Genomic DNA, 27,695 nt, shown 5'->3' on the forward strand with positions numbered 1-27,695 from the left:
GTGTTTAGTTATATATAACATTTCTACTCAGGGGGGAGTAGGCCCCGGTCTGAGGCCAACTTCCCCCGAGACAGGGGCCTCAAATGCAGCAGCGGACCCGCCGGACGAGCAGGGGCAGCGGAGCGCGGTGATGGGGATAGCCCTGGTACTACTTCCCCATCATGTGCTCATAGTATGAGTACATGATGGGGAAGTAGTACCAGGGCATATGTGGTGGCGAGGGGGGGGATTGGGGATGGCCCTGGTACTACTCCCCCATCATCTAGATAGATGATGGGGGAGTAGTACAGTGTGCAGACTCACCTGTTTCATAGACGAATCAGGGTGTAATTCCAATGGAGTGTCCAGCAGGGGCGCACTATATATAGAAGTCAATGATACTCATAGACTTCTATATATAGTGCGCCCCCTGCTGGACACTCCATTGGAATTACACCCCCGATTCGTGACGTCACCAATTTCTGAGATTTTGAAGTCTCTATGATCTACTAAATTAAGGGGAAATAGCATGTGCATTTCCCATAATTAATGTATATTAGGAATTTGTCTAACTTTCCCTAACTGATAACATATTAAAAAATGCTTTTGGCCGGAGTTGTCCTTTAAGGATATTACAACTACATAATGCCTTAATGATACCTCCACTCAATAAACACTATTTAAGGGGTACTCCAGGAAAAGTTCCCTTTCCTTTTCTAACTGAACCTGACTGCTATGGTGACTCATCTATACAGAACCTGCGGGACAAGCAGGAAAGTGGGTAGAAAAGTATTCTGGGAAGGGAGGGAAAGGTGGGTTGGGAAAGCTTGGGTCAGTCCCCCATTAGGTACAATAGGTCTCCCCATTAAGTAGGTAGATACCACCATTAGGTTTCTTTAGTAGTTAGGACAGGTACCTCCAGTAGGTAGACTCCCCCATTAGGTTGCTTCAGTAGTTAGGACAGGTACCCCCAGTAGGTAGACTCCCCCATTAGGTTGCTTCAGTATTTAGGACAGGTACCTCCAGTAGGTAGACTCCCCCATTAGGTTGCTTTAGTAGTTAGGACAGGTACCCCCAGTAGGTAGGTTCCCCCATTAGGTTGCTTTAGTAGTTAGGACAGGTACCCCCAGTAGGTAGGTTCCCCCATTAGGTTGCTTTAGTAGTTAGGACAGGTACCTCTAGTAGGTAGACTCCCCCATTAGGTTGCTTTAGTAGTTAGGACAGGAGGACAGGTACCCCCAGTAGGTAGACTCCCCCATTAGGTTGCTTTAGTAGTTAGGACAGGTACCCCAGTAGGTAGACTCCCCCATTAGGTTGCTTTAGTAGTTAGGACAGGTACCCCCAGTAGGTAGACTCCCCCATTAGGTTGCTTTAGTAGTTAGGACAGGTACCCCCAGTAGGTAGACTCCCCCATTAGGTTGCTTTGGTAGTTAGGGCAGGTACCCCCAATAGGAGACTCCCCAATTAGGTAGACAGGTGTTCCCACAATGTACATAGGCAATTTCTCTCATTAAGTATGTGCCCCCCAGTCAGTAGTTTCCCACATTCAATGGGTCTCCCCAGCAGCTATGTCCCCCAGTAGGTAGTTTACTCTATTAGATAGCTTCCCCAGTAAGGTGCGCCATTGAATATAACAAATGTAATAAACATGTAATGGGGTCTTTCTGTTTCCTTAATGCAGGTGAAATCTGAATATATTTTTGTAAGTCCGCCATAGGTCACCATGCTGGATCCACAGGACACCCAGATTCTGTGCATGAAAGCACCCGGAACCTTCCATTGTATTTATTCTGAGATAGAAGTATATAATGTGGGTTCCATCAGTGTCTCATTCACCAGGATACTTTAGTTCTTTTTTTCAATGGCAAAATGAAAAAAATAAAATAAAATGACTGTCGCAGCCCTGCTATGTCTCATGTCACGTTATCTTTGTGTTGTGTGACCGAAGCCTTGTGCATCCCCGTCACAGCCCCGCACACAGTACACTGCCCTAGCAGAAACATTCCAGGACTGTGCTGCGCATGCGCGCTAGTGAGCCGCCTCGCTGCGTTGTCTGGGCCGGTTGCCATGGAGAAGTTCTAGGTCGATGAAGTGTAAGAACAGTGAAAGTTCCGCTGTGCGGTCATGTGACACGGCGCAGGTGGGTGACATAGAGACTACAGGGGCAGATATGCTATCATAGAGCCTGCACTGTCTACATGCATAGGTGCCTGTGTACACGCAGCGTTATGTGTTGGTCACTTCGGGATCATAGCTTCCTGTAGTCCCGGAGCTGTCCGTCTGTCTGTGCTTCTTATATTCTGCCATATGGTAGCCATAGCATTTCTGGGACAGGTAGCTGACAATGGACATGTCTGCAGTAACAGTCCCATCCCTTTATCAGGCGCTATATAGTAGTAGGGCTGTAAGTTCATGTTGCAGCCATCTTGCCTTGTAGTCATGGCAACCATATGGCTTTTGGGCAGAGTTCACACCAGTTCCCATCACTGCATCAGATCAGGAGGGTCACAGGGGTCAAGCTCCTTCTGATATGACCTGTGGATAGGTGACCTTATAATCTTTGGATATTGCCCACTAACATTATTTTTATTTTATATTAATATTTAAAGGGGTATTCCAATCAGGTAAAATACATGTTAAATCATCCCCCTCCTGAAGACTAACAATTCTTTCCATACTTGTTATTACCTTTTCTGTCCCCTTTCCCCAGTTCTGAGCTGCTGCCTTCTGCTGAAGACACAGAAATCTCTGTGTGAGCTGCTCTCTCCCTTTTAAATGGCTCACAGTGTCCCTGGATTGCTGTTTGTGCACTCGGTGAGGCCAAACTCTCCTGCATTACACAGTGCAGAGACATCCAGCCATGGAAACTGTTAACATTAGCTGTCTCAGAAGGGAGGGGGGGGGGAGACAGATAGAACAGGCTCACACACAGATTTCTGTGTCTTTAGCAGAAAGCAACAGCTCAGAACTGGGGGAAGGAGACAGAAAAGGTAATGACATGTATGGAACAAATTCTTTGTCTCCAGGAGGAGGGATGATTCAACATACATTTTACCTGACCAGATAACCCCTTTAAATGTAAAGGAATCCACACTTTATCATAGTGATACTCAGAGTACTGTATTTAATCGGAGCCATACAATTACTTGTTCACTTTTGTATACAGAGTTTTATCAAGGTTTCAGATTATTTTTGTATTGAAGGTCGGTGAGATCAGGATGTACTAACAGCAGAGACTTCTAATTTATGATATATGGCCTAGATCTATCAGTCTATGGCGACCAATCACAGCTCAGCTTTCATTTCATCCGAGCAACTTGAGAAGTAATTGCTGAACCGTGATTGGTTACTATGGGCTTTTTTGATAAATCTGGGCCAGACACATCAATGCAGATGTCCCGGCATGGGGACAAAAAATTATTTCAATCTCGGGATGGGGGGAACATAATAAATTAGGACATTTTTCCTGCAACCTGGTGCTCATCGCTGCGACTTACTCCTGGACCCCGCTGACAGTCTGCACATCTCCCTTGCAGCCATGTCACGGCCCGCTTAACGGCTCAGCCAGTCAGTGTTTGGGGCAGGACACCGCTGCAGTCACTGATTGGCTGAGCGGGTTAAATCCCACCCTTAAATGACGTGTCAGCTGGGTTGTGACTTACTCTGAACAACATCCAGCGGGGTTCGTGAGCCCGATGATGCGGCACAGTGCAGGCACGAGGTTTGGTAAGCATACTGTCTTTGTATGTTCCCCCTTCACCCCCTGTCCGAATTGATTTTTTACAATCCCCCCAGACTTCTCCTTTAACGCATGATATATCATATACTGACTGTGCATGGTGACAGATGGTCCTGCTGTGATCAACACTTTTGGTCAACATCTTCTTGCTGAATAGTATACACCTCTTCATGCCCACATCCTCCTGAAGGCCTGTAATAAGCTGCACATCATCAGTTCATTTCCTTTTTCAGCTATTATTAGTACATGATGCACAGTATTATGTGTATTATCTGCAGACCCCATTGTTCTCCAAAATGCAACTTCATTGACTTGAATCATGGGTTTGGTAATAATACTGAGTATTGCTTTATAAGAATCATTCTCTAAGGGACCATAGATGAACAGGGGAGAGGTGGTCGTGCAGCTTATACAAAGACTTCATGAGTAATAATAACTAGTAATATCATTCTCTTGTTAAAAATAAGACATGCCGACTTTGTTCTTGTATACCCGTGGTTTACATTTCCCATGTAGTAGGTCTTTCTTATTTTGGTACAGTGGCTTAGTACAGCGTTTCATTGTTGTATCTATTTCTGTTTCTTCTTTCTTACCACATTATAAAACAAAGATTACGAAACGTCTCATTGATGTTAATCACAGAGATTTGTATATCTTGTTTGTGGGGGGATATACTGAACTTTTGACCAGAATAAAACAACTGAGAATTCTGGGTTTACATACATCAGGTGGTCCAGTATCTTTTTTTTTTTTTACCAGAAACTGGTGGTAGCTGCAAAATGCATCACTTGTCATCAGGCATCCTATCCTTTTTTCCATTAACTATCAGTTGTTGGAGATGGCAAAATGCGTTCCTCCGTATGGTAATCCGGGGGCCCGTTGGAAGGGCCTCATGCTTTAAACTCTCCAATTCCAATCAATGGGATCAGTTCAAAGATCCGCTTCATTGTGGGAAACTCAGCCGGATCGCCGGATAAATGTAAGCCTAGCCTAAAACCTTTTGCATTTCTTTCTCTTTAGCTATGGATCTTCCATGCCTACCACTGAAAAGTATGATGGAACCACCAAAGCTTTTGCGTAGACCTCTTCCTCCTAAAATCCTACCTGTACTAAGTGGAAAGCAGCCAAACTTAAACCAAGACACAGGTAACAGACCACAGTGCCATAGTTAACTCCTATATGTCTTTTCCCCATGTCACACAAAATGGTGGAACTAGTAACTATGGGACTCCATACTCATTCAGGTAATACCACTTGCCCTAAGAAAGTCTGTGGCTGTTGTCTCTACCTCCTTATTTGAATGCCAGCACTATTTACACAAGTGATGTTCTGGCAGTCTATAAACAAGAGACCATCATGACACCTTCACCATCTTGCTGAGATCCTACTTTCTTGGTCAGGGAACGAGTATATGTAATGACACTAAAATACCACCAGATCTTTAGTGTGAAACCCACAACCGCCCACCCACCTTCCTGGATGCTCGCGAGTGTTACAGAAAGTCACATTTCTATTTTCACATTGTGAGCAGAGTTAAGACCCTTTACATGGGACAATTATTGGCCCATATGATCACATAATAAAAATCTTTGTTTCTAGCACCTCTCCCCCTATGTAAACGGGGAGTGTACTGCCGACAATAATAGAACGGAACGGCCGCATGAGTGATTTTTTGTGCTGTTTTTTTCCAACATGTGGGCTGTGTAAATGTCGTTAATAACAAGTGCTGAAGACTTGTATATAGAAGGTAAGTGATCGTAGCAGGCAGTAATCTGCCAATGGAAAAGGACCCTGAGACTTGAATACTGCATACTACTTTAAAGAGTCACTGTCGTATTTATTTTATTTAATTTTTTGCAGAAATCAATAGTCCAGGCGATTTTAAGAAACTTTGTAATTGGGTTTATTAGCCAAATATGCCATTATCTGCATTTAAAAAGCTATTTCCCAGGTCCCCCCCTCCCTCCTCTTTTCCATCCACTGAAAAAAATCTAAAAATTGTGACTTGTTGCATCAGACACAACCCTGTCTGTTCTAGGGAGATGGGAGGAGGGAGGGGGGAGTTAGCCGACAGCAGAAAGCAGATAACAGAGGATTACAGGCAGGAGCTGGGTGACAGCTGTAATCAGAGCTCAGAGAGGTCAGTGGTGACTGTCAGAGGAGATAAAGGGTATTTGTACATTAACTCTTTGTTGTCCTGTTTTGGTCTTTTATTTAGCTCTCTCCATAGGAGAACAATCAAGACAGGGGGGAGAGCTTCAAACTGCTTTTTCATGATAAAAATGAATTTTTCGGCTAATAAACCCAATTACAAAGTTTCTTAAAATCGCCTGGATTATTGATTTCTGCAAAAAAAAATTTCACGACAGTGACACTTTAAAGTATATGGGATGCTGAAATGTGGGTCAGAATCTTTCACATTCTTAAAGCGACTCTGTACTCACAACCTGCCCCCCCCAACCACTTGTACCGTGAGATAGCTGCTTTTAATACAAGATCTATCCTGAGGTCTGTTTGGCAGGTGATGCAGTTACTGTCCTAAAAAAACTATTTTTGACAGACACAGGGCTGCAAGTTTAAAAATTGTGGGTACAGAGTCGCTTTAAAAGGGTCACCAGGATGTTCTTCTGTTATGGTATAGCAAAGTAACCAAATAAACCTAGCGCAAAGGAGGAACATTACTAAATGTTATTGCTACCGCAATCTGCCCATGCACATTAGTTGAGTATCACTGGATCTCACTAACAAGCGGTTGCTTTTAGACTCCTAAAGAGGTTTTTTTTTTTTAGAAAAACACTAAGAACTAATGGCAATATGAAAAACATTTTCAGCCTATTTATTGTTATATAAGAGAGGACAATAAATGATTACATATATCAAGGTGTGGACTGCCGAGCCATTGGGGTGGGGTAATTTATTAAGAACTTATGCCAGATGTAAGAGCCGGCAGGCAGGACAGGGCACTGAGGGGCTGAGGAACACCACCCAGTGCACCAAACTAATTTGTAACTAGTCCTAAATGCACCAACAACTACAAACACCACAAAAAAAGAAAAATCCAATGAAGGATCAGAAAATGCAGGACAATCACAAGTAGATATTATCAAAAACCTTTATTTAGATAATTCATATTTGATAAAATTCATTAAAAATGAAGGGAGTGAAGCAGAACCAAACAGATGGACAAACAAACAGTGAGGGGACATATAAATATACTTTATAGGATCATATATTGCACATGCATACAAAATGCTAATGAAAGTATGTAAAATTGTAGAAATACAGACAGCCTCCACTAGATGGCACACATCATGATGTGAACAACAATTGATGAAAGTAAATACTCAGGCAGAGCCTTGGGGAATAATAAAGATACTAGATAGGTATCACATACACAGTGAAATCACCAAAAAATATATTAGATAATTATAGAAATTGGAGGATGCCTGTATTCCATGAAGTCCCGCTCACCTACTCACCCAATCACCAGATATGTACAAACCTGCTGATAGATTCCCTTTAGATTTATTACCATGTTATACCCTGAAATGTTTTTATTTTATTTTTTCATCTTTTCTGTGTATAAAATCTGTATCTATTTTATTCAGGAATTCCACCTCTCTACGCACAGGAAAACCAGCCAGGGATCCAGGTGGTGCAAAGCTCAAATCGTGAAGATAATATATCCAGTTATGTTGTGGAAAAGATCGACCTGCTGACTGAAAGTATGTACAGTATGTGTTTAAAATCCTCTGAAAGCGTTACTGTCAATCGAAATAAAGTTTGCCATGTGATCAGACGTGCCAAAAATTATTCACAACAGTGGGTCTCACTGCTTAAAAAAAATGGGAAATTAATAAACACACACGATAGTTATGTTATTTAATATGTAATAACTAAACAGTCTCCTTTATTTTGACAGATTGGATCCTTGAACAGCAAGCCCCTACACCGGCTGCAAGCAGAATGCACAGTGATGATTACCCATTACACTGGAACAACATTGGCACATTGCATGGTAACCAGGGAACACACAAGTTTGCTATCTCTGAGCAAACACAAGACGCAGAGCTAATGCGCAGTGGACCTGCAAATTTTCCGTCAAAGAGACGCCACAAACAGCGAGTAGTAAATGTTCTCTCAGATGAGCAGGATAGTTATCCTTACCAACTTCTGCCTCCAGAATTTACCTTTGACGACGTTATTGCAACATCAGGAAATGTAAGTGATTTCCTAAGGAAGCACACAGTCTCCAAACTGCACTACAGGATCATGGAAGACAACATTGCTAGGTTACAGCACAAACCACAAAAAAGGGTTCATAGCGTGGTACTGTCATCTGATCACCTACCAGCGAGGTCAGAACGAATCCCACTACGGTTGCAGCTTGCTCTCGGTAAAGAATTATATAAATTAAATATTTTGAGTAAAAAAATCTTCAATTTGTTGATAGTTTATCATCTGTTATCATGAAATCGAAATCCATCCATCCCTCCATCCATCCATCCATCCCCTGAATCTGAACCTGACCCTGACCATGTTTACTGCCATACAGTATACTTACCAGTGATTTCTGGACATCATGAGCTAATATTAAAATGAACTGACACCCTGATTATAACAGGCCCCCAACATGGCTCATTGGATAAGACAGATATAGTACAGTATGTCTTGCCTTCCCAGTTGAAAAAAGCCTCTCGATACATTGATTTTTGCATTAATATAATTAATGCCATCCTCGGTGATAAATCTGCCATGATCTGAAGATTTGGATATTTGCAGACGGTCTGGTTGCTGGGGATGTGCGTCCTTGTCACATCTGTTGAAAAAATATCTAGCAACCAGTCTATGATCTGTCATTCAGCTTTTCCTTTCGTCTGTCTACTGGCACTATAACAACAAAGCAGAGAAAGAACAGCTTGGTAGTTGTGTCACACCTTTTCCTATTTCAGTGTGCATTTTGTAAATTTTTAATTTCCTAAAAGTAAACTTCTTTTAAAGAGTACCTGTCATTAGGAATCTTCACCCAATCTGCATGCAGTGGCTTCTGATGCTGGAACATTGGGCAACCACAGATACCACTACGCTGGGTGAGTTTTGTGCACAAACCCTACTCTGATCCTATAGGGCTCGAAAACGGAACTCACCCCGCATGGTCGTATCTATATTTACCTAACCTTCCAGTGGCAGGAGCGACGGCACATCGATTGGTTGAAGATTCCTAATAACAGGTAGGTTTTATGTATCTCCTGGGTACGCAGAGATATTTACCCACTTATTTCCGAGAGAATATTACGTTGGACTAGGTTCATACTGTTAGATATTCGGTTCAGCACTTCTGAAGCTACATGGAAAAGAACGCTGCATGTAATATTTTTTTTGTCCTGTTATAACATGTCTGAAATAACATGACAGATGCCCAGAAAACCTAACAGACCCCAGTAAGGCCAGTGGGGTCTGTTAGGCGGCATCTGTGTTCATTGGTGCAGTATTCCGCTTGGTTCTGTTTCCTAGTGCCGAACAGCAACTCAATAAAGGCTCCAAGGAGCCTTATCCCTCCAAGGAGCCTTATCCCTCCGATTTGGGAATACTCCTGTAGTGTACAAACAAACAGCTATGGAGTCCTTTTTACATCCCTTGGGCATATTGTATAGCATTTCCATGGTGTCTGATGGTGTCCCAGAGAAATATAGTGGCCCAATCAAAGTAGGGAAAAGAGTTAAACAGGCAGGCAAAGGTTCCTTCAATTCTGCCCGTGCTCCGGAGGACGCCTGTGAAACGCAGCTGTAAATAAGAAGAGTCACCCCAGAGCCACAAACCCAACCCAACTGCATTGATGCCAAAAGATTACCCTGCAGATTGCTGACCTGCACTGCCCGCTATCGAAAGGCATTATTATTTTTTATTTATTTTTAATGGGAACCAATCCGCACATTTGTGCAGATGAGGCTCCCAGAACAGCTGCACAGACCTCATCGGGGGTTCCAGGCTCTGTGGTTTTCATGATGGGTAAAATGCACTTTAATCCCACGTACAAGGCAGGGGAAGAGCCATGAACTAGTCATCTGGGCTGTGACTAGTCTAGGCTCTCTGTCAAGGCAAGAAGGCTTGTTAGCGGATGTCAGTCACTCTGCAGAACGCATTGACAGGACAGAAAGCCATGACTAGATCATGGCTCTCCCCCTGCCTCACGTGGGGGATTAAAATGCATTTTTCAGAACCCCCGACACCATAGGAGACCCGGCTGTGAGGTACATTTTGGAAGCCCAATAAATGTCTTGATTGGTTTCTTTTAAATGCAACACACTTTATTAACATGCTGTAGGTATGGCATTTTCTTCTCAGGTGTATTCCCCTACGCTTCACACACAGGGTCCCTTGTAAAAATGCCATTGCAGTTTTTACAACTAAAGCCAAAAAAGCATCCAGCAAATAGTAGAAGTGCTTCCTTTATATTCCTTATTCTTTCCCTTCACTCTAGGCCTCAGAAAGCTTAATGAAAAAGGGCCACAAGCAATCTGCGAGTAAAATGCAGCATCCTGCAGTACTTGCCTGGGCTGGCTAGCAGCACATCCGGAATTCTGGATTCTCCCACATATATCACTGTGAAAAGTTCTTACTTGCAAATAGAATATGTGTGGTCTTTAAATACAGCACTGTATATTACCAGAATGTGGGACCTACATGCTATATAATGTGCACTGTGTTTGTACTTTCGTACAGAGCAGCAGAAAGCAATGTTAAAAGAGGAAGATGGCATGAACGTGCAGAGTAAGTAGCCGGTTTTCTGAATTGGAGGGGCACAACTGGTAAGCTAGACCCAGTGTAAAATTAGGGCAGGAAGAGAATGAATGTCTGTGACACAAAGCACATCTAGATTTAACATTACAATGTGTTATGAGCATTCTGCCCATTCAGGCCCTATACCACTTTATGTCACTACTACCCAGAACAGGAGGAGATGGAGCGGTATTATGGTTTGAAATCTGAATGTCATAAATATAATCTTGCAGCCTAGACAAGCTATATCAGGGCTCAAGAGGGCAAAAATATGGATGAGGAGGCATTTCTAATACTTTAACTCCTTTGTCCTTTCTTTTTGCAGGAGACGATTCCATTAGGCAGCTCTTTAAATCTCAGAGATTGCAAAATTCTCAAACACTACATGATGAGCAAAGTAAAATCCTTGCAACTCACTGTGAACTTGCAATGCTGGAGTGCCTTGTAAATGGAGGACATGCTTTGAGCCTAAAAGTAAGTAGTCCTGTTCCCCCCCCCCCCCCCCCCCCCCCCCCCCCCCGAAAAGAAAAACATACATGGTGGCAATATGCTTTAATCATTTGCCAGTGTAAGTCCAGCCTACTGGGAAATACATGTACAAATCAGAAAGCCTGGAAGAGTTATACATAAGTAAATCGCAATCCTAAGGAGTTTATTAAACATCAAGTATAGGCCCTGTGTTTTGGGTTTACCTACAAATAGGATCAGTGGATAAACTTCAAGAGCTTGGATGTTAAAAAAAATGTGCAAATGTGTTTATTCTCCCTGGCTTACCCAAGAAAAAAAAGTTCTAAAGTCTTTCCACTAGGTGTCTCCCTTTTCTGCAGTTTCATGTCCACTGCCTTTTGTTAGGGGGGATTTGTCTCTAGTCACAAAGATGGCAAGACAGAATACAGGAGTAGGGACATGGCTTAGGGTCCTAATTAGACAAAGCAGTTTTTCATTTCCACCGATTAACGATAAACGGTTGTAAACGAGTGCTTTTGGAACTATAAGCGTTAATTAGGATCACAGTTACGATTGTGATTGCAATTGTTCGTATACTCTAGTATATGAATAAATGCTTTGAATATACATCATTTTTTGAGAAGAAGTATAGTGCGACATGCAGCACTATGCTTCCTGTCAGAACTCGATAAATCGCATCAGTGGGCCTGTCAGATGTCAGGCACCATTGGGGTTGATCATACGATTGCACTCGATGACAAAGTATGAACTCAGCCTTAAGATTTTTCCCTGCTATAAGTAAGTTTCTCTTTTTGCAGGCATACTTTATATCCAGGCTTCCAGATCTGACGCCTCTGTATAATTCTTTATTTTACCTCAACCTTTCTTTTAATGAATTCTGGCAGTTCCCTACAGAGGTAAGCCGATTTCCTATTTATCCCGGTTTGCAGCACTGCCTACTCTTCTGTATAAAATGTTCAATAACACAAAAAGAATTATATATATAATGTTAAAATTTGGCCTTATATGTAGGGTCTGTTCCTATCAGTTGCAGACCATACTTTTATATCCTGTAGATAAAACATGTAGTGGTATAGAATAGACTTATACACAAGTACATTTTGTCTGTTAAACCTATGGGGTTTGGTCTATTGAATCGCTATGTGTACAGCTGGAAGCCCTTTACTATCTCTGATAAATTGGATTATTTCCGCCATGTTTTATAGGTGTACAATCTTGAACAGTTGGAATCGCTTAAACTGAGAAACAACCCATTCAAGGATATCCCGTATGGTATCCACAAGCTGAAGAAGCTCAGGACCCTCATTGTGTCATTTTGCTCATTGTCATCTCTTCCTGATGGGTATGATCCTCCCAAAACAGTGCACTTACATCAGTACAGTATATAAATTTTAATTTATAGTTTTCAAAATTCAAAACGGTACTCAATTCTAATGCAGGGACAAAAAAAAAAATGGTGCAGATTTGATGCTGTGTTCAGTTATTAAGTTACATTGATATCAAATCTGCTGCGGATCCTGTATGTGTGAACTTACCCTAAAGGTGCCTTCACACGTAACGGATTCGCAGCGGATTTCACGCTGTGAGTTTGCCGTGAAATCCACTGCAAATCCTTGTGCAGTGAAGTTCAATGGGGGTTACATACTCGCAGCAGAATTTTCATTCTGCTGCGAGTATGTAATCCGGCCCCTATAACCCCCACAGCTTACATTACCTGCTCAGTGCCGCAGCTGCATGTAAGGCTCCAAGCTCCCATGCAGATGTGGCGCCGAGTAGGTAATGTACGCTGCGGGCGACGGGGGGGTTAAAGGGTCCGGGTTACAAACTGTAGAAAATGGCGTTAGCACCTGTAGTTTATGGCTCGCCGCAGTAGGATGACATCAGAGAGGTTTCTTTATAAAATGGAGATTTATTGCTTCTTCTTTAAAAGTAGTGAAATTACAGAATTGAATAGAAAAGAATATCAGAGAAACGTCTTACAGTCTTTAGTGTCTAGTGTCCATATGAGAGTCCTATGAAGTGAAGGGTTTGTCTTACAAATCGTCACGAGCTTCAGGCAGCTGTTGCTTCACTCAAGCATCCTGGGAGACATTCCTTCCTTCACGCTTCCATCATGGATTCCTCACGCTTACATCACAACCTTCTCCTTGAAGGCTCTGGATCCTTCTTGTGACATAGGGCTCATACCTTCTGTACAGCCCTGATCCAACCAACCTCCATCTTGGTAACTACCATCTTATATAGGTTCATGACTCACTGTCAATGTCATGTGTGTGGGTGGGTTTATTATAATTGAGTGTTTGTGTCTGCACATATATGACCATAACAAATATAGAACTCTTTCTCTATGCATCAGCATAACCTGTTTCCACTCATGGATGTATAGTTATCGTGCTGTGTACAGCATTACCACCCTACATAGTCATGTAACCGTGAATAGTGCTGTGTACACTTATGTATCTATTTCCAACTTATACACGTCTCCTTAGTATAGAATATGATATTATAATGTCAGTATTACAATCACTTTATACAGTGAATAGTGTTGTGCTATTATGGTGAGGTCAGCAGTATATATATATGACTTACATTATATTATACCAAGATATTGTTCATTGTAAAACACATCATATTTAACATTTCCCCCTCTTGAGGATGAAATACATTGTATTGACTCCTCAATGTATCAAGACTTTCCAATGAACAATACCTTTTATACATTAGAGATCACGGAATCTTCTTTCTTCATTCTTCTTATAAACACACAGACAACGTCTATCACTTTAATAACAAGTCTATGGAAATTATCACTTTACCCATAATAGATTTGTAGCATTTAAATTATTATGTTATGAGAAACTGTGATTTGATTTTATAAAAAGATAGAATTCTAGCTAGGCCTAGTCTAAAAAATGTATCTTCTTGTCTTCATCTGGATCCATGGAAAACCTGGTAGTTCAGATGACTTTATTCTTCTTGGTGTAGCAAAGTCTTTAGGTTATACATTCCTTTGTTGTTAACTAATCAAAATAAGATTGGCAAAGTCCTTTGAAAAATAATTCCTTCGCTGAAAAAGTAAACAACAAAATGAATGTCTTGATATTATCCTTTGCATGGTAAAGAGTCTTTGAGTCTTTGTCTCTCTGGAATTGAAGCTGTTAGCTGACACCTGCTAGGCTACTGAAAAAAACACACAAAGAGTTAGCACTTCTTGACCCCCCTTGTTTGTGCAAACGACTTCCTCATTTCATCTGACTTCTGTAGTCTTTACAAGGGTCATCTTTAACTCTGTAACGTCAGTACCTAGAGCAGACATCTTGTAACATAACACAGTCATTTCTCATCCAGATTGTGGAGATAAAGATTTAGCTTATAGCACAAAGTCCATTGTTCTCAGACTTTGGGAACAATCTTTTCCAACAACTCGCTGAGGATGATAGAATCTTGTATAACTTACACTTGATAAAAGCATAGTCCAGCAACCATCACTTACATATGCCATCTTTTGTCCTTTGCCATCATGACCACTGGAGGAGATTTAATGAAATGAACAAAGTCTTTTAAAACTCACTTGTAGACTTGCTGTTAGCAGAAGAGGATTGTGCAAGCAGAAGAGGATTGTGCAGACTTTTAAGCTTCCCTCACATTCTGCCCACTCGACTTCCGGTCATGGCATCTGTAGTTGGCTTGACATAGTTAAAAATGTTACAAACAAAAGAATGTCAATCATGAAGATACTCTAGCATAGTCCCAGGATAGATCACCTGAAGAAAGTTCAATAGCCATCTAGAAGCTTGTGGTACTAGAAGTCTCAGCATGCCAGTAGATCAAAGAAAAGAATAGTAAAACAGTCCATGATTTATCTGTTCCCTTCAAGTGCTTTACTTGGATAAGAATTACAACTCAGTCTCTTTCTCTGGCTACTGATCATCAACGCTGGAAAAAATCAAAAATCCATACAAAAATTCTAGGCTTTGATGTCTTGATTGAAGATCTACTTTTTCTTCCCTACCCTACACCAAAAACTTGGTGATTATTACTATCCTATGATAATCACAGTGTACCATAGCATATCACTCTATTTTACCTTAACTATTCCCATATCCATTTTACTCAAAAACCTCATTTACTAGAATGTTCATGTATGTATTCAGTAAGAATAGAATATGGTCTTGCAATAGTTAGATCACTTTAAATTATCATGAAATGACTTGGTGTCCTTATACCCAAAGATGTTTTCAACATTATTCAGATAGAATAAATAACAGAATGTTTCATTCAATGAATATGTCACCAAAATAATACTATCAAAAGTCCAGACTATTGTAACCATATTCAGTGAAGAAGCATCACCACTATTTACCAAAAATATTGTTTGAATGTTTTTACCTTTAAAAAAACACCATTCCTAATCAATGAAACAATATTATTGTTATAGACCTTGTTTTCGTTAAAAGTCAGTGTGCTTTCACATGTTCTTATATTATATACTACTTCCTTTATTTACTGGAACACTATCACCACATGTATTTGCTATATTTATTAATAATACCGCAATATAATATTATTGACCTTCCATAACCACCATATTTGTATGAGTGAATGAAATATTTTATGTGATATGTCTTGCTAATTCTTGGCAGACAGTTATCTTCTTGTAACCTGAGGCAGACATCAGTAGTATCGTAGTTCTAATGAGAACACATTAAAAATAAACATACCCAAATGAAACATAAAGTTGTGTGTATATATGTGTGTGTGTATATATTCATACTGTTATCAAACACATATGCTTGTAGATATATGCACACACTGTGTGTTCACACATTTGTGTTTGTGTATTGGACTTCTCAACTGAAAGAACTGAAATGACACCATCAAATAGTCCTGTAAGAAACTGAAACAACATTTGTTAAAGAATGAACTTAAACTTCTGATAATGACATATTTATAATGACATGATTAAATATAACCCCTAAACCATTATGTATCTCTGAAAATGTGTCTTTGTATATTATTTGGATAAACATCAAATATATATATCAGTGTTCTTATGATGATACTCAGGATAATTAAAATATTGTGCACTTAATATTCTTTCCTATATTATCTCATGTTAACCCTTCTAACAAATAAGATACTTTCCTTACTCATGGTTTAGTCACAACACACACACACACGCGGTACCATACACATACTGAGCAGCTGCTATAACACATGTCACACATCACTTATACCTGACATGTGTACATTCATTCATCTCAGAGGATTTTCACATTTAATCTCTTCTTAAAAAATAATGCGCATAAAAACCTTAAGTATATTCCTAGGATACTTCTAAAAAATAGATGTTTAATGGATCCAACAAGTCTTGGTGTATTGGTTGTACCTCAATATACCGATTCTTCCATGTTGAAGAAAAATATAGGCCTTTCTTTAAAATATTGTTTTCACAGACGAAAACATATAGACATGAAACACGAGAGGGTGAGAGAGGGAGACATGTATCTGTATTTGTCTCTTATAACTCTAAGGACATTCCAGGCCCTCCTGTTCCCATCAATCACTTATCCAAACACATGCCTTAATACTTGCACTGAATGAGAATAACATGCAACAGTACAATACATTGTTTAATCTCAGCAAATGCAATTCCTCTTATGTTAGTGACAGATTTTGTTATGACAAATTAGTTACATCATTAAAAAGCATTGCAGGCTAACACAAAACTATTACTTTACATTCCATCATTAACCACAAAAATGCTCATACTCTTTTGTGAAGATTCTATAATGAGAGAAAATATCATTAGAATCACATATCATACATTTAAGAATTTAGCCATTGGGAGTGATTCCTGAAATTAACTACTAGAGTTAATAACAAATGGAAAAGTAATAGATACAATGCAGAATCCCTGTACATACATATCCTGACCTCTGAGAAGTAATCCATACACTTATTTATAGCCTCTGACATTTAAAAAGAATTCCTAGGGGGAGAAAGGTTATTAGCTTAAACCATATACACTGTATATATCTATACCAGTTACACTTTTAAAACTGTCATTAATTCCCTTTCTTTGTTCTCAGGATCTAAACTATGATTATAAGTGCTCCGGAATCTGCTGGTGCTATAAAAATAAAAAATATTATTTTTATTATTATCCTTATTATTATGTATTAATTTGCATAGCATTATACATATTAATAATATCTCATATATTACTAATAATACATAATAACTACTTTTTATTCCGTAATTAAATAACTCAAGTCCTTAGTACAAAGCCGGGTCCGTTACCAGTAATTAATATCCTTCACATATTATATGAAACATCTAGCCAATCCCTATTCCAGGTCTGAACACTTCATGATTTAGAAAATCATTGACTATATGAAATGCATTTCTCAAATATTGAGGTTCTCCTAATTTATGCATTTTCCTGATCTTGTTATTTATGAGTGCAAGCATGTCAGCTTTGGAACCATTTGGTACCAATCTGTCTTTGCTTGACAGCTCTGTGACAGGCCGAGGATCACGTATCCTTGGTCTCTCCCTACTTTTAGGTGTCTGAGCAGCTGTCACACTCACTCCTGAATCATTTACTTTTGACATTGTCTCAAAGTAAGATTTGGGTTTTACATGAATCTTTTTACGTCTCTCTAAATAAATTTCATCATTGAAATATGTCTTAGAGATGCATGGCTGTTTTGACATTTTAATCTCTTTTTGACTAATTTGTGGGATTTCTCTGTGGGACTTTGACTTACTCTGCCACTCCTGCCGTCTGGCGATATCGATTACCTTGGCAGCTTCCAAAATAGATTCCTTGTCAGATGCCAATACTCTGGTTACAGGATCTAAGAAATTGAACTTCTGTATAAAGCAATTTTTTACATTGGACAAGTTAGAACAAATAACTTTATAAGCTCGTTTGTACATGGACATGAATGTAAAAGTACATTCGTTCCAGCCAATTCTTAATTTATTCAAAATGTCCAAAGTAAGAACCTCTGTAGCATTGCAGAGTAACCTTAACCGTCCTACGTCATCACAATGTAACCATTCATCATTGTCAAAACACTTTTTTAATTCTAGGCATCTACTTATATTTACTGGTAGCCAAAGTCTAAACAATTGGTTTTTTTGCTCATTTGATAGATCAAATTTCTCAGCAAAACTCTCAAAAAGCTCTGAATTCCTGCATATATGCACTTTCTCATCATATGCAGTTAATTCCTTACTTAGGTTTATCAAGTATCCTTGTAACTTCAGTTTTAAGCTGGCTTCCTTTATATTTAAAAGTTTCTTCTGAAAAGAACTGTCTTCAGCATCGCCCATTGACACATTCTCTTCAGAAATACTACACTGCGTAGCTGTGTCTATTTTTGGATCAGTTACAGTCGTTACACTAGGATCCATACATTGTACAACAAAAGAATGATAAACATTCACCAAATGTGCAATGTTTCTTAATTTTAAATCTTCATCTAAGTTTCTATTCATAGCACTACATTGTGAATACAAATGCATCCATGCTATACTTAAATCTGGCTTATCACTAGACTTTACTGTACATTCTACAGCACATTTCCCAATAGAAGATAAAGTTTCCATACTTACAAACTTGTTCGTGATCATCAGCACAGTCACGTGGCTGGATTCCCGTTGTCCTTCCTACTGTCCTTAGGTTCTCCGTGTTCCGAAAGCTTGAAACGTCTGTCTCTGGGGTCTCGACTCTTCCCCCCTGTTCAAGCTAAAGGAGCTTGGTATGGCTGGCACGCCAAACTGTAGAAAATGGCGTTAGCACCTGTAGTTTATGGCTCGCCGCAGTAGGATGACATCAGAGAGGTTTCTTTATAAAATGGAGATTTATTGCTTCTTCTTTAAAAGTAGTGAAATTACAGAATTGAATAGAAAAGAATATCAGAGAAACGTCTTACAGTCTTTAGTGTCTAGTGTCCATATGAGAGTCCTATGAAGTGAAGGGTTTGTCTTACAAATCGTCACGAGCTTCAGGCAGCTGTTGCTTCACTCAAGCATCCTGGGAGACATTCCTTCCTTCACGCTTCCATCATGGATTCCTCACGCTTACATCACAACCTTCTCCTTGAAGGCTCTGGATCCTTCTTGTGACATAGGGCTCATACCTTCTGTACAGCCCTGATCCAACCAACCTCCATCTTGGTAACTACCATCTTATATAGGTTCATGACTCACTGTCAATGTCATGTGTGTGGGTGGGTTTATTATAATTGAGTGTTTGTGTCTGCACATATATGACCATAACAAATATAGAACTCTTTCTCTATGCATCAGCATAACCTGTTTCCACTCATGGATGTATAGTTATCGTGCTGTGTACAGCATTACCACCCTACATAGTCATGTAACCGTGAATAGTGCTGTGTACACTTATGTATCTATTTCCAACTTATACACGTCTCCTTAGTATAGAATATGATATTATAATGTCAGTATTACAATCACTTTATACAGTGAATAGTGTTGTGCTATTATGGTGAGGTCAGCAGTATATATATATATGACTTACATTATATTATACCAAGATATTGTTCATTGTAAAACACATCATATTTAACACATACTCGCAGCAGAAAGAAAACTTCACTGCACAAAGATTCACAGCGGATTTCACAAAGTATTTTCAGATATGCCAGCAAATAGAGAACTAAAGTCATAGCAAGGGTACCGCATCTGTATAAAGCAGACTTACTAACCCACTGTCATGAATGCAGTGCATAGTTGGGATGAGTCATTCAGTACTGCTATACTGAAGCAAAGGGACATATGCCATGTAACTAGTCTATTGGATATAGTTATTTATGCTACCTAAGGGCAGAGTACTGTCATGACATAACAAACTGCAATTGTTGAAGCGACTCTGTACCCACAATCTGTCCCCCCCAAACTACTTGTACCTTCGCATAGCGGCTTTTAATCCAAGATCTGTCCTGGGGTCCGTTCGGCAGGTGATGCAGTTATTGTCCTAAAAAACAACTTTTAAACTTGCAGCCCTGTGCCAAATGGCCGTGGCCTAGAGTATCTGTGCCCTAACTTTACACCACCCCTCCGTCCCTCCTCCCCACCCTCCTCATCATTAGGAATGCCACTGGCAGGATTTTTCCTATTCCTGTGCAGTAAACACTGCACAGGTGCCTTAACAATCCAGCCCATGTGCCGTGCTGACACAGCTGATGAATAGTAGACAATCTGCCTGAGGCATTCCTAATGATGAAGAGGGCGGGGAGGAAGGACAGAGAGGTTGTGCCAGCCTAATGCATAGTCAGTCTAGGCCACGCCAGTTTGGCACAGAGCTGCAAGTGTAAAAGTTGTTTTTTAGGACAATAACTGTATTACCTGCCGAACAGACCCCAGCGGTACAAGCGGTTTGGGGTGGGCAGATTGTGGGTCTCTTTAACTGCGAACCTGTAGTATTATGTAACCCTTCTCATATGTGCCACTGATAAAAGTGGAGAATTACCCAGTGCAAACTCCATGCCAGGAGTGGAACTGTCACAGAGAAAATGATAATGATAAGATTTGCTCCTTTTTTTGTCTTTTCGATCCATTCCTAACCAAAATGTGTATGTGGGAACCCAAACTTACAGCACAGGTGCCAGAGAGAGAGAGCATTGAGTAAGACAACCAGGAAACCCATTTACAGCTATAGATGAGCATGGTGACAGAGCGTAGGCAGCTATGCAGATGCCATTCATAAGGATTCTGTATAGAAACATGTACTTAGGGGGGACCTCTTTAGCTGCTATTTTCTATTGAAAACAAGATGCACAGTTTAATTAAGTATATTGTTTTTACCCTCCTTTATCCTCATGTGTGCCTATTGTTTTTTCTTTCCCTATCCTTTGTATTGTTACATTGGCAAACATGGTGACATGATCCGGTTTAACTGTTTTTGTACAGCTGGGGCTCATACACTGGGCCTACTGCCACCTGGAGAAAAAATTTATTTAGTGGACTCATGTTTGAAGTATACTTGACATGTTGGTACCTGTGAATGCTTGTTTGCTTTAACTTAGTATTGTGAATACAGGTTTAATTTGTCAAGACTGTCAAAAGTCTTGACAAATGGCCAACACAACCAATAGACATGGTTAAGATACAGACAAAAACAGAAGAGTGCAACAGCACTCTGCAATTGCTATGACATTCTGTCAGGATCGGGCAAGACACGACAAGACAGTGGGCCCTAGGTCTGAACCCACCCACTGTCACCTGCCTACTTGCCTCGATCGGCCCTAGGCGGCCGTGGACAACCACGTAGGCGTTCCCTACGCTGATAAAGTGCACACAGAAACGAGACGGACAAACAAACATAAAAGAATGGTGAACAAGCCGGGTCAAATCCACACAAGCAACGCAGTACAAAATCAGCAGGCAAAGGGATCGTCAAATAGTCAGGCAGAAGGTCAGATTACAAGTCAAGTCAAACAGAGGGATTAGGAGAGGGGTTTGCAGGAATAGACGGGGGAGCTGGGACCAGGAGTTAACCTAAATAGCCAGCGCTGGGACTCAGCCTCAGCTTTGCTTTATGCTGACCAAGAGCCCGGTCTGGATCCCCATTGGACCGGCCGTCTGATCTCCCAGGTACAGACAGGCAGAGAAACCCGTCAGTCACAGCAACAACACAGGTATAAAATCAAGTCCAGAAGCTTCTCAGCTTAACTCCTGCATAGCTAGAAGCTGAGAAGCAATCGGGTGTGGCACACAAAGGCAAAACATCAGGTCCAGTTCACATAGGCTACTGCAGATTCCTGACACATACCTTATATACAATATAGATAATTAGAATGGCAAAACTGCTATAGAACATTTTGGAAAAATTAGGTTCTTAGCAAATCATTTGATCACATAGAAAGTATCATCTCACCACGTTAAGGTGACCTTAGGGGGATGGGCCTACACTGATACTGGCCTCTAGTGGGCAGAAACTAAGACTACACACTGGGCATGCAGGATGCATCTAGCCTCTGCCTATAACACCCAGATGGTACATACTGTTTGCCTAATGGTTTGCAAAGAACCACATTTTTTCAAACTTTACTGTAGCAGTTTTGCCATTCTAATTGACTATATTGTGCATACGGTGTGTTAGTTTTAATGACAGGTACTGCTTACATTTTTTTGGTGATTTGTTTTCTAGCATTTGAGAATGAATTTTATATTTAGTCACTTTAATCACTGCATAGATATTAAGTACAGTTTTAATCTTAACGTTTCCGTCATAAAAAAAAAATTGATCATGTCAAAAGTGATTAGTGAGGATTTTAATGCTGAGACTTCAAAGATCAGTAGAATAAGTGTGCACTAGAATTCGTGCACTATACTGATCTGCGAGTTGCGATCTCTGTCCAGTTTATCTAGACTGGCTGCTTATACTGAAGCCTGTGTGGTGCAACTGCATGGGGACCACAGTGAGCAGGGAGTGAAGCACATAACTACACGCTTCTCCCCGCTGATTCTAATATCAGTGGATATCTCGGCACTGGGACCCCAACCCATCAAAACTTATTTTTGTGATATCTCAAAAGTGTTTTTTTAACTGACAGGGACACTTTAGTTATTTGTAATGGTAAAAATAGTATCTGCTTTAAAGGGAACCTGTCACCCCCCGTACCGGGGTGACAGGCTCCCGACCCCCCGTTAGAGACCCCTATACTTACCTCATCCCGCCGGGTCCCGCTTCTGGCTTCGGTCGGGTCCCGGAGATCTCAGCCGCTGCAGCCCGGCGCGCGCGCTGAGAGATGAGTCCAACACCCATAGAGAATGACAGGAGAGTCCAGCGCTCCGTCATTCTCTATGAGCGTTGGACTCATCTCTCAGCGCGCGCGCCGGGCTGCAGCGGCTGAGATCTCCGGGACCCGACCATCTCCAGAAGCGGGACTCGGCGGGATGAGGTAAGTATAGGGGTCTCTAACGGGGGTCGGGAGCCTGTCACCCCGGCACGAGGGGTGACAGGTTCCCTTTAAGCCTTATATGATACCGAGTAATGGAGTAGTGGATTTTTTATGTAAACACCTAAGCATTCTTTTAATATATGTTCTACATTATTTATGTGTCCTGTCTTAACATAGTTTTTATGTCTCTTTGCTTCCTCTGTAGGCTGTTTCTGTTGCCGCATCTGCAGGTTCTGGATGTGTCGTATAACAACATTGTTTCAATTCCAAATGAGATATCTAATCTTAGGTACTTACCATTACTGTTACTGTTTACTTAAAGGTAATAATAATGTTGTTACTTTAAAGGACCTGTGGTGCCCTGTTGTGTTGGGTCGTAGTCACTGCCACTTACAACCTGACCCCATTTTTAAAAGTATATCCAATGCAAAATTACAACACTTGGCACAAAGTTATAAAACTCAATTTACTAATTTACACACTTTTTTCTCAAATTACACCTCGAGGAAGGTGGGGTGACACCCAAAAACAGCAGACACTTGTTACACATTATGGCAGACTGTATATTGCAGCTATTGTTACCAGAACATTTCCCCATACACAAGAGAAGTGGCAGAATAGAAATTCTTTCAAAATCAGGTCTGCTCCTATCTCTTAGAACAGTTTTCTATTTAGAGTCTACATGATAAGCGGCAGATTGTATAAGAGTCAAAGCCTGACCATAAACTTTCCCAAGAAAAACATGCAGAAAAAGCCAGCCATGTTACTACAATAGACTCAAAAGCCTTTCTATAGGTCCACAGTAAATCGTAGAAATAAGACTCACAAGTCCTGGTAAATTTGTGCATGGCAATATGCATGTAATAAAGCCCTATGTGCAGGTTAGTGCCTTAATGCACCAAATAAATTCACCAAAATTCACTTTAAATTAACTGATTGCTAGGATGAGGTGTGAGAAGTGTACCCTCAACACATGGCTCTGTGCTACATGACCGAGATAAACTCTTAGTGTAAGTCTATGGGGCCGTCTTAGTCACGTTCACAGAGAGTGAGAAGTCTAAACTCTATAACCATGACTGATTAAAAAAAAACACTTTAAAACGTCAGAGAGACATATTAAATGTTTGGATATGACAGGTACAAGTACCTGTAGTAAAAACGCTTGACATGTCAGAGAGACATGCTTGAAGGAAGATGTCCAACAGCATCCAAAGGTGAAGGTCAAAGTTACTTTATTGTATATCCAGGTAAACACTAATGTACCTGGATATAGACTAAAGAAACTTTGTCCTTCACCTTTGGATGCTGTCGGACATCTTCCTTCAATCCTGTTACAAGTGTGTCACTTACTTGGATTACTGACCTTCTGGTGTGCATCCCACATGCCACTTCACTTGCAGACTTTGGCTCCGCATGGTGCCATGGGAATCCTCTTGTGTTGGTATGTCAGAGAGACATGTCAAATGTTTTTAGTGTCCAGGAACTGGACAATGTTTGGACCCTGAATTAATCAGTATAATGAGGAGATAGACGACCATGTTGCCACGTGATCCTCTCATCGCTCTGTGCCTAGAAGGACTGGATAGCCTTGCATGGGAAGTCAACCTAGGTCACATGACACAGAGCCGGTAGTGAATGCATTGCATGCAGACTTCTCCTGGCTCTTTCTCCCAATTAGTATGGGTCTTAACACTTAAACCTTTAGGGTATGTTCACACTGAGTAAATGAGGCAGAATTCCGCCTGTCTCAGTGTGACAGTGCTTCTGTATGGGAGAGCGCGCGCTCTTCCGATGCCGCCGCTCTCCGCTCAGAGAAGTGTCAATTCTTTCAACTGACAGTTCTGCTGCGGAATTCCTCCTGAGTGTGAACATACCCTAACTAGAGGTAATCGAATAGCGGAATATCTTAGGTTCTATAGAACTCGAACCTTGTGCATTTGATTCCTGATGCCTTCCCGGTCCGTGGGGAAGAAGGAGACAGCCCGGGTCCCGCCTGGAATTCTGTGATACAGCCTATTACCTAGGCTGAATCTCGGAATTCCAGGCTGTACCCTGGCTGTCTTCTCCTTCCCCACGGACTGGAAAGGTATCGGGAATTAAATGCGGAAGGTTCAACAAAGTTCGAGTTCTATAGAACCTACAATTATCCGCTGTTCGATCATCTCTAACCCTAACCGATCGAAACTTTTGATATGTCTCTCTGAAATGTCAAAAGCTTTTTTTTTTTTTTTTTTTTATTAATAGTGCCTATTTAAATAGCATAATGTATGTTTCTAGGGCACTGGAGTTCCTTAATGTGGAAGGAAATAGCTTGCCTGGCTTACCATGTGGAGCGCTAAAGCTGAAGTTAAAACACCTACGTGTGGGGAATAATCGGATGCACCCTCTGTTCTGGAGAGAAAACACCCACATTCAACCACAACGCCTACTGGACTTAGCTGCCATGTCTTTTGCCAAAAATAACATGATTCGCTATTTTGCAGCTATTCCTAATGAAGTGAAACACTTACTACAGAAGTAAGTCCTACATTCTGAGTCTGATAACATGAATGTATAGGACTACAAGGTGCATTAACACTTGTACCTATATGCATACGTCTACTATGAGAACACAATGAATGTAGAATACATGTTCACACATATAACCACACGATAACATAATTAAGATACAGGAAATTACAATACAGACCATATACTAAAAGAAAGCGAAATAGTAGCTGATTGTTCAGTGCAGCCATGTGTGCATGGCTATGGCAATGGAAAGAACAGAATCCCATGCTTCTACAGAAGCGTATCTCCTGGGGAATAAAAAATCGGGCAGATTGATACCAAACACCTGCCAATAGGATACATTTGAGGCTTCCATTTGAGGGTTTGGCTACCTAGGCCAGGGCTACACAATAAGTTGTGGTAAAATTTTAGAGATGAGAGCAGCGTATGAAATGCTGCTCTTAATCAATTCCCCCATAGTGATTTGCTCTGTGAATGAAATCCCCACAAAATGCTTGGCTTATAGGGATATATTGAGTATAAGGTAAGTTTGCAATATAACAGGTACTATGAGGTGTAGCACTAGCAGTCATGTTATATGTAGGGCCTGTATTGGTCAGTATAGCTGTATATTTATGGGGTTTGATCTTTTATGACTTTGTTAATGACAATTCCTTTTCTCCCCAGTTTGGCGGTCTGTGACTGCTGCCGAGGAGCCTTATCAGGGGAAGGACTTCGCTTTATCCGACCTTGTGAGAAAATCTTTGGGATCCGCAAGCTGCCATTTGTGTTTCATGCCTGCTCACCCTCTTGTTACAGAAGTTTTATGTGCCAAACAGAATCACTGACTTATCACCTCTATGAACGTTAATGTACACTCTTGGTAGCCATGAATGAGTAATGCAATGAAGGGGGACTTATCATGCCTGCGCCTGGGCACAGACTGCAAAAAGTAAAAAATATTCGCGCAATCAGCCGTTTATACAAAAATTTGTGACTTTTTGCCTTTTTTACACCCCATACAACTGATAGGTGGGCATCTGGGTATGATAGGGTGTGGCCAATTTACTATGATTTACGCCTGCAAACACATATTAATCATAGTAGAAATATACACCAGCTCCGATCTGGCATACACTTCTAAGGCTGCAGCATGGCATTCTCACCTGCGCCGTATTATTTAAGAAGCATGTGCCGCTTAATAAATCCAGTGCGGGAAACAGGCGGGAATTTAGTTAAGACCAATGTATAGATTTGCCAATCTTAAAAATCCCCCACCCCCCATTATCTTTACAGTTATATGAAGTTTATTATTTTATAGAGGCAATTGCCATAAAAAATATTACTAACTAATATGTTGAATATGTTAAATTAAAGCGTTTTGAAATTCTAATATATTAAAATAATTTCAGATTTTTGAGATTTTATACACTGGTGTACTGGTAACTTGGTCTAAAAAGAAAATTCGACCAATACTCTGTGCCCACTTACTGCATCAAATGGGGTAGGTAAAAAGGACTTAAAGAGACTGTAGCACCAGGCCCAGGCTGAAGCACTGGAGGCGGGCCGACCCACCCTTAGTGGGAGGAAACCCTAGCCCCTCTATGATAGGGTTCCATTGATTCTAATGGAGTCACGTCATGGAGGGACTGAAGTTTCTTCCCACTAAGGGTGGGTCGGCCCGCCTCCAGTGCTTCTGCCTGGGCCTGGTGGTACAGTCACTTTAAGGGGAGATTTATTAAACATGGTGTAAATAGAAACTGGCTCAGTTGCCCCCGGCAACCAATCAGATTCCACCTTTCATTTTCCAAAGAGTCTGTGAGGAATGTAAGGTGAAATCTGATTGGTTGCTAGGGGCAACTGAGCGTTTCACTTTACACCATGTTTGATAAATCTCCCCCTTAGTTTTTATTTTTAAACTCCCCTACTATAGTGTCACAAACAGTAGTAATTCCACTGTTTGGCATCATGTGCAGTAAAGTGAGTATATGTGAGCAGTAGGGGTCTTGGGCACCAAGCATCCCACGCAATTGCGTGGGGCCCCCGACATCCAGGGGGGCCCCACTCTGGTGCCCAAGACCACTGCGGCTAACTATGTGCGCTCGTAACTAGCGCACATAGTTACAGGCAGCAGCGGCACTGACAGGCAGGAGCCATTGGCTCCCTCCCTGTCAGTCACTCTTGTGGCCGCAGGAAGTGTTTTCCCTGCGGTCACAAGAGGCCGCTCTGTGTCTCTGGTGCCGACGCTCTAGAGGAGTCTAGAGGAGTCATTGGAGCGCCGTTGCCATGACAACGGG

The 27,695-nt window shown here is 41.0% G+C and overlaps 1 protein-coding gene across 1 annotated transcript; it reads left to right on the forward strand.

Moving 5' to 3' along the window:
- The first annotated feature begins 2,133 nt into the window (after positions 1–2,133).
- LRRC63 (leucine rich repeat containing 63) lies at positions 2,134–26,774 on the forward strand. Its single transcript, XM_069970155.1, has 11 exons — positions 2,134–2,185; positions 4,739–4,864; positions 7,327–7,443; positions 7,641–8,114; positions 10,442–10,489; positions 10,824–10,972; positions 11,764–11,862; positions 12,172–12,308; positions 23,114–23,197; positions 25,186–25,425; positions 26,086–26,774. Exons 2-11 carry the CDS (start codon positions 4,741–4,743, stop codon positions 26,267–26,269), a joined length of 1,656 nt encoding a protein of 551 aa, XP_069826256.1. The 5' UTR covers positions 2,134–2,185; positions 4,739–4,740; the 3' UTR covers positions 26,270–26,774.
- Positions 26,775–27,695: the final 921 nt, after the last annotated feature.

The sequence above is a fragment of the Dendropsophus ebraccatus genome, chromosome 5 (genome assembly GCF_027789765.1).
Source record: "Dendropsophus ebraccatus isolate aDenEbr1 chromosome 5, aDenEbr1.pat, whole genome shotgun sequence".
Taxonomy (NCBI): domain Eukaryota; kingdom Metazoa; phylum Chordata; class Amphibia; order Anura; family Hylidae; genus Dendropsophus; species Dendropsophus ebraccatus.